Source organism: Octopus bimaculoides, chromosome 20, assembly GCF_001194135.2.
Source record: "Octopus bimaculoides isolate UCB-OBI-ISO-001 chromosome 20, ASM119413v2, whole genome shotgun sequence".
Classification (NCBI taxonomy): domain Eukaryota; kingdom Metazoa; phylum Mollusca; class Cephalopoda; order Octopoda; family Octopodidae; genus Octopus; species Octopus bimaculoides.
This window is the reverse complement of record NC_069000.1, coordinates 117,717-133,181: the sequence shown is the minus strand read 5'-3', so window position 1 is coordinate 133,181 and position 15,465 is coordinate 117,717. Positions and strand designations below refer to the sequence as shown.

General features: G+C 38.1%; 2 protein-coding genes across 9 annotated transcripts in view; one reads left to right on the top strand and one right to left on the bottom strand.

The window, feature by feature from the left end:
• Positions 1–10,364, top strand: part of LOC106878803 (H(+)/Cl(-) exchange transporter 3) — a 118,959-nt gene extending 108,595 nt beyond the window's left edge. For all 7 annotated transcript variants that reach the window (XM_014928143.2, XM_014928142.2, XM_014928141.2 and 4 more), the window contains one exon: positions 2,650–10,364. In XM_014928143.2, coding sequence (XP_014783629.1) covers positions 2,650–2,740 — 91 coding nt within the window. In that variant the 3' untranslated portion in view covers positions 2,741–10,364. The remainder of the gene's footprint in view (positions 1–2,649) is intronic.
• An 815-nt stretch (positions 10,365–11,179) lies between these two features.
• Positions 11,180–15,465, bottom strand: part of LOC106878802 (uncharacterized) — a 9,790-nt gene continuing 5,504 nt past the window's right edge. For both annotated transcript variants that reach the window (XR_008266312.1, XM_014928140.2), the window contains exon 2: positions 11,180–12,272. Coding sequence is in view for 1 of the 2 variants with exons in the window: in XM_014928140.2 (XP_014783626.2) it covers positions 11,986–12,272 (287 nt within the window). In the remaining variant the exon portion in view is untranslated. The remainder of the gene's footprint in view (positions 12,273–15,465) is intronic.

The window sequence follows — 15,465 nt, the reverse complement described above, 5'->3', positions numbered from 1 at the left end:
ACATATACATGTATATGTATACATATACATCTCTCTCTCTTTCTCTCTCTGTGAAAGTATCTGTCACTACAGTATCGAAATGTGATTGTTTCAGTTAGTGGAATAGTTTCATTTTTAAAGTGAAAGTATTTGACTTGAGTGTTTTTGTTTCACTTTTGACACGTAATACTTAAATAGTGGAGGAGATATTATGTTGCCGTGTGCTCGAACTCTGCAAGAAGTTAATAATTTTTTTTTACTAAAACACAACTGGAACCCTAAGTAAGGCATGTGTAAAATTTGAATGAAATTGGTTGCGTAGTTCTCGAGTTTTAGGGATTCACACACACACACAGACAGACAGACAGACATTCTCATTTTTATATATATAGATGAAATAAAATGTACGTTTACGATCAACTTTCTGTAATTAGACTCTGTAAAGTGGTTAGTGTTAGGAAGGGCATCCAGCTGTAGACCTGAAGTCAAAACAGACAATGGTACTTGATATAACACATGGCCTTACCAGCTCCTGTCAATCCATCCGACTCATGACAGCATAGAATATGGATGTTAAATGATGACGTATATATAGCACAGCAATTTGTATTTAATATACTTTGTATATATTTAATTCCTTTTACAATTCTTTAGCTATTGTTATAACTATTATTATCGACGTTAAATGATGGTGATGTCTTTTATGAATATTTTGTGATATAAAGTTCTTTTTCAATATCTCTTTTTTAAATAAAATTGTTATGAATATGTTCCTGAGACAGAATTTTAAAAAGAAAGTGTAATTCCTATTACTCAAACCTTTAAAGGTTCGTGTGACACATAGCTTAGCTAGGAGTGCCAATTGGCCAGAAATGTTAGAGTAACAAGGGACATCTGCTTCTACATCACCAAAATTAAAACAATCAAGCAGTTTTCAGAAATGGTATTCAGATCATACAACTTATTTGTCACCTTGATCTGACAGATTGATAAAGCATTTAACTCTTCTGATGAAGAGAAGAGATGTTTGGTTTGTTGGGGTAGGATGAGCGAAAATTTTATTCTTCCATGTGGGTGGAACACAATGCTTCTAGAACTCAGTTTTGTTGATGTGGACAGATCTTCTCTAGAATCTCATATCACCAGACATCTTGGCCCATTGTCATTTCCTCTGTGAGCCCCAACTTCATCCCATGTCTTCCTAGGTCTCACTTTTCCTCAGGTACTATCCATTTTTAGCGACCAGCATTTCTTCATACAACTGTCCTCATTCATACACATCACATATCCAAACCAACAGAGTCTTCTCTCACTTGCATGCTGCATTTGATTCCTCTTATGCTCAACTTTTCTCTCAACACATTTGCACTTTGTCATTAATGCACACTGATGTTGCACTTCCAGCAGAGCATACTGCTTTCATTCCTTTCCAGTCTATGCATATCCCCTGCATTCAGAGCCCATGTCTCACAACCATGGAGTCTAGCTGTTCATGCACAAGCATCATACAATCTACCTTTCACTCTGAGAGAGAGTCCTTTAGTTGCCAACGGAGATAATTGCTCTGAACTTCTTCCATCCTATGCTTATTCTAGAGACAATGCTTTTAGAGCATCCACCCCCATTGCTATTTTGGTCATCTAGGTAACAGAAAATATCTACTACCTCAAGAGCACCTCCTGGGCATTAGAGAGAGCCTGTCTCATGTGCCCTGTGTTTATTGTACCTGCACATTTGCCACACACAAACGTTAATCTACCTGTGATTTCACTACACCTCTTATGTGTCCATAACTTACATTGGGCGCAGCAAATGGAATTCCTTTCCTACATATTGAGCAGGAAAGTGAGTCTTATCTGCTTTCTTGCAAACAACTTTGGTCTTTAAGTTAACTTTAAGGTCCTTTTATTCCAGGTTTTGCTTCCACACCTGGAATTTGTTCTCCAATTCTGCTACAAATTCTGCAGTATAAGTGAGGTCACCAGCATATAGCAGTTCCCACAGACATCCAGTTTTGAATTGCTCTATTATTACTTGGAGGACTATGATGAATCAGAGTGGACTAAGAACTGAGCTCTGGTGAACCCCTACTTGTATGCTGAATTCCTCACTATGTTTGTAGCCAACTCGCACATTACTGACAGCACTGCTGTACATGGCTTATTACAGTCCACTCCTCTACTCCGAAGCTTCCTTAGAGATCACCAGATAACAGAGTGACGCAGGTCAGCAAACTCTAGTGGCTTACTTTTGGCCAAATATTTACCCAGCAGCTGTCTCACTAGGAAGACGGCATTTGTGACACTCCTCCTAGGTTCAAAACCAAACTGCATCTCACTTATATGAGTAAGATTTCACTGCCATTTCTAGCAGATCAAGAAACTTTTACAGACTCCTCCTATCATCATTAACATCTGACTTCCATGCCAGAAGTGATTGGAATTGTTTGACAGGATCCTGACTGCAGCAGTATGGAGAGTGATGTAAGAAGAGTGTGTTAGAGAAATAAGGAGGTGGAGGGGGCAGTTTGAGTGGGTTTCATATTGCCCCATTTAAATAAATGGTTGTTGTAGTACCTTTATTTTTACTATTATTATTATTATTATTATTATTATTATTTGTATTGTACTGGAAGCTTCTTTTATTTATTGTTTGGTTCTTTCATTTCAGGAGACTTTTAGGCATCATAACAAAAAAAGATGTCCTCAGGCATATTGCACAGTTACAAAATCAAGACCCTGAATCGATCCTATTCAACTAGTACCGCCAGGCCCTTGGCACACTAACTAGGCAATAGTCTGACTATGGAGTTTTAATGACACACATACAAGAAATATGGTCTTCTGACACTCCACCAGAGGATGCTTTTTTCCATGGCTCGGCTGCAGCATCCAACATCACCGGTCACCATTGCTGACAATCTTTTATTGCTGCCAGTCTGTCTCTCTCTGTCCCTTTCTGTGTTTGTTGGTTCACTCTGGAGTCGGGGTTTTGGTGATGGCTGATTTTTAGGGAGCCAACAACGTAATTATATTTATTATTATTATTATTATTATTATTATTATTTTCAACACAATAAACACACACGTCAACACGTAGACATACAAATACATAAAAATTGTGTGTGTGTGTGTGTGTGTGCATATATATATACACACACACACACACATACATATAAACTCATTCAAAGCTGTGGATCTATTCATTAAAGACAAAAAAGATGGTTTGTGCCAGTGCGAATCTCAGAGTAGTAATGGAGCTGAATCATTAGCTTTGAACAAATAAACAAACTCTACTAGATATATATTGCATAATGTTTCTCCTGTTTGTATGCTTAAATGTGTGTATATCTATTTAAATGTATACACACATACATAATTGTTTATGTGTGTGTATATATATATACACACACAGTCATATCCATCTACCTTGTAACACCATTATGTAAATTTCCTTATACCTGGCGTAATCTTGTAAACTTTTTTTTAAAAGTAATTCTTTGCTACTGTCTTTTTCAGCAGATGAAGACAAAAATTAATCATCTCTTGTAGAGTCTTTAATGAGAGACAAAACTAGTGATTTTGATTCTATTTCCAAGATGCCGAAAGCCTTGTCATTTAACTATGGCACCTACCTTCGCTTTGAGATTAGATGTGTGTGTGTGTGTGTGTGTGTTTATTTAACATATGGCTATGACTTTCGCATGCATACTTTCTTCAGAATTCACATTGCATTGGTACTCTAGTTATTACTTACACACACACACACGTATTTGAATTCCACACTGCCCTTTGAGAGCTGTGATATTTTGCTGTGAGAACCTTGACCTAACGCTAACCCCTTTGTTTCACTATGATATCTCAAGCTATTTGTAAGGTGTTTGTGTCATCAACATGGGCGAATAAAAGAGACTAACCAATCATCAGTCACAATGAGAGCCCCACTCCTACACATACACACACACACACCCTGTCACAAGTCTTAGATATCTGTTCTTTTGCAGTTCCATCAACAGACTTTTATTTTGTTATTTTTGTGGGGAAGACGGAGGTATTTATTTACTTTATTTTTTTTTTGTTCAATTAATCAGGCAATTTAATTAATTATAACAGTTGTTAATTATACATTTTTTCTCTGTCATTATATATCCCTTAATATTATTTAACATACATAAAACAAACAGGTCATTCCTTTTTATTTTCATTTTTTTGTCTGTGTTTTTCTTTCCTTTTAACATATTTCAGTTTGATTTTTGGAAAGAAAAATTCAAACCCCAAATTTCTCCCCTTTTCCCTATGTAAGCCCTTATTTTTGTTATTTATGGGTTTTTACTCAGAACCTGATGACGCTCCCCACTCTTCCCTCCTGTCCATAAAAGATAAAATTTTACTAATTTACTTTTCCTCTCTTACCTCCCACCCTCTCCCTATCCCCACCACTGCCATTCGACAGATCTATTTCCTTATTAGATTCTTTTACCAGTTTCAGTCATCTGACTGTGGTCATACTGGAGCAATACTTTCATGTTTTAGTTGATCATATTGTCTCCTGTACTTGTAGAGGTTTATATTTTCTTGACTGGTTCAGTTTTACATTTTAGCAAAAAGATCGCAACTTGGACTGTCTTGCACTGTTACACACACACACACATATATATATATATATATATATATATATATATACAAGCACTAAACTAGTGCATGCCTGTATATATATATATATGTATATATATATATATATATATATATATGTGTATATACACACATACAAACACACGTGTGTGTGTGTATAGTTGTAAATGAGTGTCACTGTAAGTTTAGTTGTGTCATTCATTTTCAATGTTTTCTGAAAACATCTTCAGCCATAGCACTGTCTATATTCAAAGGACTATGGGGGAACATGTTACGTTACTTGGAAACAGATGAAGGTTGCTGACAGGAAGGCCATCCTGCCATAGCAAAGTCTGCCTCAAATCATATCATCTGATTTGTGCAATCATAGAAAAGTGAACATGACAAATAATGAGGATGATGACGATGACAAAGGGGATGACAGATCTTGGATAGTTTCCATCAACTGATTTTTAGACATTGAGGATTTGAGGATGGGGGTGTTGGATAAAAAATGTCTTTGCAATAGTGAAGGAATACACTAGATTTGACAGTTACAGAGAAAAAAACCAGCAAGATGTTGCAGAAGTTTCCTTGACCTAGGTTGTACAACAGGTTGTAGTACCTATTGTTAACCATTTTACCATTCCAGTACTTTGCCTTTGCACTAATCATGCCATAGTCTGACCCCCGTAAAGAACTAAGCAGATAAATGTATTAACATGTATGCATCTAAATTTGTCTGTGTGCATGTGTGTGTGTGTGTGTGTGTGTGTATGTGCATCATACATATGCACACACACGCATGCATGTAGTGTACTGATCTGTTATTGGCAAGATGAACAAAACTCTATCCAGTGAGAGATGAATATCACTTGCTAAACACGGGATTCAAATGCAATCAGACTATCAGTTTCACACTATACAAGCTCGTCTGATTACTGTTTTATCAGAGGCATGAAACTTATTGTAGCTCACATTTAAATCCTGTAGATATGAAATGATATATAAGGCATATGTTGTACAATACATATAAATATTCATAGTGCAAATATTAGCTGATACAGAATAAAATATGTTCAGTAGAGAGTAGAAATGTGTTTATTATAACAAAATATGACAATGTACTTGTGTTTTGCCATTGGCTGACCACAACTGTTGTGACCAACTGAGGGTAAAACTCAGGTGAATAATACGGATATGTATTTGAATTTAGAAACCTGGGATAAAAGAAAAGGACTTAATGCAAAGGTCAAGTTTATATATTTATTTGAAGTTCAAACTTCTTTTTGTTGCTGCCCCGAATTGGTGAATTGTCCAAGCAAAAATGTGAAATTTGAAGAAGCAACCAAAGAAAGCTTTGGCAACACACAGACACACACACATTTATATATACATACATAATGAACAACACAGGAGGAACAAGAATTAACATATAGGGTATAAGCTTAATGTATGTATATATGCATACGGATATGTGTATGTAAGTATATATATGTGTGTGTATGTATATATTCATATATATATATATATATATAATGTATCAATGTGTGTGCATAAAGCACACACATTGATACATATAATCATATATAAATCACTAAACACTTTCAAAATAAAACTGTAGCAAACACTTCTATGTTCTCTGTATATCATTGTATACATGTATATATACATATTTTTGCATGTGTGCTTGAAATGGCTTTGTATATAATACTCAATATGACTGAGTGTATGTGTGTAATTAAAATGTCTTTGTAAATAATCTTCAATAAAACTTTATGTACTGTATTTATATGAATGACTATGTGTATGTAGGCTCATATATATATATATATATATATACGTGTATGTTTGTGTGTGTGTGTGTGTGTGCGCGTGTTATTTATGCATATATCCTATTTGTGTATATACATATCAAATTATATATTTGCTATTTGTGGGAGGGATTCCCACAAAGAATATATTTCTATCCTAAACGTGTCAGGCTCTCATTCTCACTGTCTGATACTGTTGTGTGTGTGTATTTATAAGGTGAATGTTTGTGCTCACAAGCAGGAAAAGAAGTACTCAATACATGAGGTAAAGAATGTGTTGTACTCATTTCCAACCCTCACCTTACTGGCAGCATCTCTGTACACGGCTCGCACAGCTCTCACTAACCATTCTTCTATCCCAAGTTTCCTCATTGACCACCAGATAAGGGATCGGGGGACCCTGTCAAAGGCTTTCTCCATGTCAACGAAAGCCAGATGCTTCAGCTTCTTAAATTGTAATTCTGAGCTTAATGTTGCTGAGTATTGTATCATTAGAATAAATACATATATATATATATATATATATATATATATATATATATATATATATATATGGACTTCCAAAAGTTTCTCTCAATTGAAATCTGTTTTCACCTCTTCCTTTCCCAGCATCTTTACCACTTGGCTATCATCCATGAATTTCCCTCCTAAGCTCTCTCTTCTCATTTCCATCACTTTTTGTTCCTCATCTCTCTTCCCCTTCTATTCTTCTCATTCTCCACCTTCGCTTTTCTATCACCAACCTCTCTCTTTTCTTTCAATCTCTCTCCTCTCTCACTATCCTTATTTTCCCCTCCTTTTACATATTTTACTCTCTGCTTACACATGACTGCCTCTCTCTCTCTCTCTCTCTCCCCCCTACCCCCTCTCTACTATCCTTCCAACATGATAGAAAAGTGAAACAAACTAATAAAAAGAAAAAAAACAAATTTTAAATGGATGCAAGACTGTAGCTTGTGTGTATAAGATTTAGTCTACTCTGACCCAGGTAGGGGATGCCTTAAGTTTCAAAGTCCATATTTGTAGATAATAATTCAATGCTTATGTTTCTTATGGATCTCTCATCAGTCTGAAGATGGTGAGGTTGACTTGAGATCATGTGATCCAGAGGGACAGAATTAATTGGTAGGGTATGGGAGGGGGTGCATTTAGTGGAAATTTCTTACTAAATCCTGGCGGTTGCTTAGGTGTCTTATGTTTCTTTTTTATGCTGTGTGTGTGTGTTCTTTGTGTCAGACTTATCACTGTTACATATTTGTAGATTAATGTGGGTATGTATTAGGTATTGTCAAAGTCGTGTGGATATTCTATTATACTTTCCTGCAGATAAGAGATGAGACTTGATGTACCAGCATCATCTGAAGATCTTACTTTCACTCTTATTGTTCAGTTATATATTTTTTTAGATTTTAATCCTTCTAATTTCTGGAAGTTCTCAATTAGGTAAAGTGTACATTTTTTTGTTCCTCTGATGTTATTATTATGGCCAAATTCCAACCCAGCCTACATCAACCAAGTCCACCCAGCACACTTCTCGGTCCATCATCACTACCTGAAGGTCCTGGATGTACTCCAGGCTTAGAGTCTGTGATCAAGTTGTCAATGTATGGCAATGGCTTCTTCTTACATCACCATGAAGTGGGTTCTACAAAACTAATTTGGATGCTTCCAGTGTAGGATGGTGCACGCAGTGACCAGATAGTCACAGCCATCTTTGGTTGATCTTCTCACTAACTTTTGGCAGGTCTCCTTAAAGCCATTCATTTGTTATATGTTGCTGTTGTGTTTCATCCATTTCCTTAGACATGAAGTGCTGTATCATCAGTGAAGTCCAGGTCAGTGATGGTTACTGCTCGTACTCTCTGCAATCTTTATCAGTTCAGGGCGAGACCAAGGTCTTTGTCACTGTTGTCTATTAGCCTGACACGTTGCATAATCCAATACAATTGCAAACAGGTATGGTGCAAGTGTATCTCCTTGTAGCTCCTCAGCTAGTATTTGAAACAATTCTGTTTCTCCATCAGATGATAACAAACAAGCTCTGCACTTCTCATAGGTCTTTGCAATGACAAAAACTAGTTCTTTTGGAATGCCATTTTCTCAAAGAATCTTCAACATTTTGTAACGATGGATGCTGTCAAATGCTTTGCTGAAGTCCGCAAAGGTTATAACAGCAAGTAACTGTCTTGATATAACTACTTCTCTGATAAACCTCAGGGCTAAAATATGAGGTGTTGCGGATCTCCTTAGTCTAAATCCATTTTGATTTGGTCTCAGATGGTTATAACTTCAGGTGGAGGAGGATTCCCTCAGGACCAGCAGCTTTTCTCCCCTTCAATTCATTCTTGGCACTCTGAAGTTCTTCCAAATCAAAGGTCCAGTTTTATATGTGAGCTCATTGAAAACAGGTTGAATCTCTTCAACTTCATTGCTTACAAGGAGAGACTTTCTGAGCAATTGACTGAAAGGTTGACACCACTTTTGGACACACTCCTCTTTGCTCTTTCCATCTTTGTTGCTTTCCTTCTTCTGCTCATTGATCAATTTCCAGCTTTCCCTGTGCATTGACTTTGTATCTGCTGCTTTGACTTGGTCGATCACGCAGTCCAATTGCTGTTCCTCAATGGTGTCATAGGCATTTTGAAGAATGGCTTTGGCAGCTTGTAATTCCAGCCTATGTTCTCCATTTGGCTTCTCTTGATAACAGTTAAATGCACTTTGCACATTATTCTATGAATATGCCTCCTACTTTGATGACTGCTTCAATTTGGGATCAGAATCATTGACATTCCGTCACCAAATGGTCCATATTCATTTCAGATATCACCTGGACAGTGGCAGCCTTCAGTGAAGCTATAGTATTGTGAGGATGTCGATTAGTCTCTCTTTCAACAAGGTCCCATACATAATGGGCCATGGGATTAAAGTGTGATGAGTTCCAAGGCTACTAGTTTGGTGTTAATGATCATAAAAAATGTTTGTGTTATATAGGCTTTTAGAGAAGGTGCTGAGTCTTGTTGGAACATGTGTGACCTACCACTGCATTCATTGTCCATCCAGGCCTTAATAACTGCCTACAAGACCTCAATTCTAGAATCCTGTGTGACAATGAGGTGCTACAGCATGACTGTTGTTACTCACCACTTCTAAAGCCACCATAGTTGCTGGCAACTTAGTGTGCATCACTCTGCAGACATCAGAAGCATGTGCACATAACCCTTTGTCATTTCTCCTCTTAGATTTTTGGTCTTAGTCAAAGTTTTTCTCATCCAAACAACCAAAGTAAGTCTTGTTCATGGAGCTTATTAAACTTGTTAAGTAACCACTTGGAAATCAGGCAGTTTCCCTGAGTCTGTAGACATGAATTGGCCTTTCCTCAGTGCATACAACTTGGATGGAATATCCTTGTACACTACAGTTCTGAGGTTACCAATTCCACCCAAAGTTTATGAACAAAAGTTCTTACAACATTTAGAAAGCTGGTAATTTCTAAATTTCTATGTTCCACAAATATGGCAACAATGTCTGTATTTCTTCATTTCTTGTGTTAGCATTTTGTCTTTCACAGGGGATCTGAAAGGAATAAAAATTTTTTAATTGGCTTCAAGAGAGTAATGTACTGATTAGTGAAGTGTCCTCATACCCGTCACACTCTGTACACATAAGCAGAGTGTGTCTCTGTGTGTGTGTGTGTGTGTATTTAGAGAATGTAATAACTGCTATATCATGGTATCTTGCTAATATTCAAGAATTTGGAGACAGCAATTTTCAATGAACTTTCATAGTAACAAGATCTCCAACAGCTGTGAAAGCCTACTGGAAAACAGTGAAGCCAAAGACCTTGACATGTAACCAAGCTACAGGTGAAACATATGTATAGATACTCTGTGATTGTATTGAACCATTTGGTGTGTTATATGAAAAAATAAAATAGCATTTAACCATTTTGTCTACAAATATATCCTCATCATTTAACGTCTGTTTTCCATGCTGGCATGGGTTGGATGGTTGACAGGATCTAGTAAACTGTAAGGCCATGTCAGGCTTCAGTGTCAGCTTTGGTTTGGTTCCGATGACTCTGCCCTTCCTAATGCCAACTGCTTTACAGTGCTTACTGGGTGCTTTTTTGTGTCACCAGCACTAGTGAGGTTGCTGTGTGACTTGCAAGACAGGAAAAGTAAAGTGGGGGAGGGGGTCTCCCACTACTAAGAGGTGGATTTATGTCAGACACAGGTACCTTACCAACAGGAGATACATGGTTGGAAGAGATGAGAAGGCGGCAGTGATAGAGGGCCAGAAAGTGAGCATAAGGGAGGATACAGACAGTGGACGATGGGGAGGGGATGAGAAAGTAAGAGAGTAGCCTGATTAGAGATTGGGGAGGAGAGAGAGGTAAAGAAGGATGGTGGGTGTGGTATGGAGAGGGGCTAGGGTGAGAGATATTGGATAAAACAGAAACTAGAGGGTAGGAGTAGTGGAGAGAAATATTTAGAGGTGTATATAAGAGACCTAATTAAAGGGGCAAGATGATAGACATGAGAGGGTATTGAGAACGATAGGAGATAAGGGAGGCGTTAAGAAGGGAGAGAGCAGTGGCTCAAGGCACAGCTGGTGAGTAGATAGGTGTGTGTGTGTAAATATAGTAAAACTGAAGCTGAGTTTGTCTCACGACTTGAGTTTCACATCGATGCAATCAGATGTGATCACACTAGCATGAAACTCAAGTTACAAGACAATCTTTCAGTTTCAATTAAAAAAAAAAAAGAACAAACTATATCCTCTACAACATTTATTGAGTACTCCTTTCTCGTTTGTTCAACATTAATATATATTGACTGAAAAGTCTGTAGGCTGATGAAGTTACTCTCATGAAATGGGATCAAATGAGGTTTATTTTTTCAACATAGTTCCACATTCTTCTTGCATCGGTGTTGCAGTACTTGAATCCCATTGCTGAAGAATCTTTCATCCTGTTGGTCAAAAAAAGTCATCAACAACAGATATGACATCATCACCACTGCTATACTGGTCCCTGACCAAATATTTTTTCTTATTGGGGTACAGATGATTGGTAGATGGGGCCAGAGAGTAATCAACCGGTTCAAAACTGCAGCAATGCCTTGTGTTGTAGAGCATTGTTCTGATCAAACAAGACTTCTTTAATAAATTTTCCTGGGCGTTGGGGTTTTGATAGCCTCAGCAAGTTGCCATGGTACTCTTCACTGATGTTGGGGTCCTTTTGATGATAGTTGATAAACACAATGCCCTTTGCATCCAAAAAAAAGACAACTGAGGCCGTCCTCTTCCCTGCAGATGAAACGACCTTGACCTTCTTTAAAGCTGGTGAGGAAGGTTGTTTCCGCTGCATGGATTGCCTCTTTGTTTCTAGCTCATCCTGGATTAGGAAACATTCAAGGAAACCAACTGGATCTGCCTCAATGTCAGATATCCCTGTGATGTGATTACCCACCAAGCAGAAACCTTTGTCATGCCAGGTTCATTGTGCTGAATATTCTTGACTCTCCCATGGGATCTGCTAATAGCATTGGCTATTTGATTCATAGTCAATTACCTGTCATCCATCACCATGTGGTGAACTTAATGTTTTCGTCAGTGGTGGCAGCTCCACACCTTGGGTCATCTTCAAGACTCTCCCTTCCCCTCCTAAATTCAGCTGCCCACTTTTGCACTGTTGATGAAGCTGGAGCATCATCCCCTAATGTAGCAACCATATCAGCATGAACGTCCCTGGGAGTTGAACCTTTTTTCTGTAGGGACTCGATAACACCACGTGCCAAGTTTCGTCCATCTTCAAGAGAAGCAACTATTAGTTTTGAAGTCTTCTTTGAACAGTCAGTTGTCTGTTTACCTGGAAAGAAACAATGAAGTTATTAATAAGATGAGTTGCAATTAAGGTGTGCAAGATTTCAACATCTTTGGCAACAGCCCTTCATAGTCAGCCTTTGAACTTTGCTTTGCAACCTACTTTCATGTGTGTATGTGTAAATAAAGCAATTAAGGATATGAAGACAGGAAAAGCCTCTAACCCATCAGGAATCACAGCCAATATTCTTAAAATATCTGGCAGAGAGTCATATGGCCTAGCTACCTGGAAGGGGTCATACCTAATGACTAGCAAAACAGCATTATAGTCAACTGCTACAAAGGTAAAGGTGATTCCTCAGATAGTAATTACAAAGATATCAAACTGCAGGATAAGGTCATGAAAGTTACAGAAAGGGTCACAACTCAATTAGAAAGAGAGTTAACTTAGAATGAAATGCAATTTGCTTTTGTGTCAGGGAGAAGCACTACTTATGTTCTCTTTGTTGTAAAGTAACTACAGTAGTATTTAGCAAAAAACAAGCCACTATATTTGGTATTTGTTAACATGGAGGAAGCCTATAACAAGGTCCCTCTTTCCCTCATCTGCTGATCAATGCAGAAGCTGGGTGTAGATGAGTCCGTGAAAACTGTCCAAGTCATGTACAGTGATGCTGATAGTAAGGTGAACGTTGGTAATGAGTATAGCAATGAATTTAGTGCACAGGTGGGAGTTTACCAAAGATTGGTTCTCTTGTTTATCATAGCCTTCCAGCCTATGATAAAATTTAAAACTGGTTGCCCATGGGAGCTTCTGTATGCTGATCACCTTGTTCTTATAATTGAATCTATAGTAGAATTAGATAAGAAACTTCAGATGTGGAAGCAAGGCATGGAATCAGAGGACCTTAAATTTAATTTATCAAAGACCAAAGTACCAGTGAACAGGAATGCAGACAAATTACTAATCCCTTCAGGAAAATAGCTTAGTTCAATATTTAGAAAAGGTGTTGGTAGAGATTCCATACGGTGTACCCAGTGCAAGTTATGAACACACACAAGAGGTGCAGTGGAATAACAGGAAGATTAATAGAGAAAGTAGTCATTATGTGTGCAGATGTGAAGACACAATAAACACTAAGAATGTATAAGAAATAAACTTGCTCAAATGCACAGCAGGGTTCTTAAAGGTAGTGGTTTCCATTATCCAGGTGACCAAATTAGTAATGATGGGGGACTTCTAGAAGTGTAGTTACTAGAATAAGAACTGGCCAGGAAAAAGTTCCAAGGTTGGTAACAAAGGGCCTCTCACTCAGAGTGAAAGACAGATTGTATGATAGCTGTGTACAGACAGCTATGCTACATGGCAGTAAAGCATGGGCTGTAACTGCAGAAAGAAATGAAGTCAACGGGTTCCTCTGTATGTAAGAAAAACAAGACCAAATTTGTGCAGCTGGATATATCAAACTATTATCCATCCATTCACCCAGTTGTACTAAATAAGGCATTATTATTCACAAAAGCTAACTCCGACCTCACCAGAGACAAAATTGAAATAACTTTAGCGGCTAGGAGCATTATAGTAGAATACGGAGTGGCATCTAATGATTCAGTACGATTAACGAATTGGAATATACCACCGGATGGCTTTTACTTTTTACAGCTAACTAACGTGTTGTGCTTCTCAAGATTTTCCACAACGTGGTCTGGTGGTAGACCAGCCAGTATGTTCTTAAATCTTGTATCGGGTATACACAATATTTTAGTCTTAAATCCACTTAACCACAGAGCATTGTTGTAAACAGGGGCATGTAAATCAAAAATTTCCTTATTGACAGACAAATGAGATATTCTTATTGAAATAGCAGTAACAATTCTATCTGTAGTGAATTTTGGATGATTTGAGATGCCTTAATATAGGAGATAGATTTGTTAGGCTTGTGAAAAGGATAATACAAACCCATATTCACATACATATATATATATATATATTTCTTTTCACCCTTTTAAAGCCTAACCAGGCTCATGAGCCCGGTCTCTATGGCGTATGTGTTCGCCCCAGCTGGACGAGACGCCAGTCCATCGCAGCGTTACTAAAGAAACAAGAAGAAAGTTGGGGGCGAAAGAGTACAACACGGGTCGCCACCACCCCCTGCCGGAGCCTCAGGTATTTTCACTCAATAAACACACACAACGCCCGGTCTGGGAATCGAAACCGCGAGTCCGCTGCCCTAACCACTGGGCCATTTTAAAGCCTAGCCAGGCTCATGGGCCCGGTTTCCCGGTTTCAATCGTGTACGTGTTCCCCAGCTGCACCGGACGCCAGTCCATTGCAGTGTTACTCATTTTTGCCAGCTGAGTGGACTGGAGCAACGTGAAATGAAGTGTTTTGCTCAAGAACACAACGCGTCGCCCGGTCCAGGAATCGAAACCACAATCTTACGATCATGGTGCTGACACCCTAACCACTCAGCCACGCCCCCCACACACATATGTAATGAAAGATTAAAGAGGTGAACTCTTTTCAGGAAACAACAGCGTAGGGCTCAATTTATTGAGCATTTAGATTAAAGTATTAATTAGAAAGGGACAAATTTCATGGTCATTAATACTCCTCTTCATCACATCTAATCACAGTCGGTATAAAAAAAGTGATTGATTATCTCCCTTTGACTTACGACCTCAGCCATGTCAGGCGAAGTTCAAATGGACAGGAGTTGACCTATTTAGGTACAAACTCTGCTGCAGTACGTCTGTCCTTCTAGCTGCCACGATTATATTATAAATCCGGTGGTCAACAGACAGGAAGGAGGAAAAAGGCCTAGCAGGCAGACGAGAAAGGTCTACGACACAACAGGTTTTGGCGACCGCAGAGACCCAGAGCAATGTTTGAAGTTCCACAGCAGACTACTGTCTCAGATGAACTACGTACACACACACACACAAACACAAGCATATATTGGATCTAGTTCAAAACGGGGGCACCAGTTTTCATTTATGTTTTATGTAGTGTTTTTGGTACCGAAAGACTTTCAAACTTCGTATACTTATCTATTTTGTGTTATAGAACAGAAAAAAAAAATTTATTTTTGTATTCGGAGTTATTTCATGTAAAAAATTGTCTTATTTCGATAATTTCAACCAATCATTGACAAGTATTCAGCTGTTTACAGTTACTCTTTTGGCAGTTTAAGCGGTGTAAAGCGTATTTAATCTCCAAGGGTTAGGGTTAGTCCTAG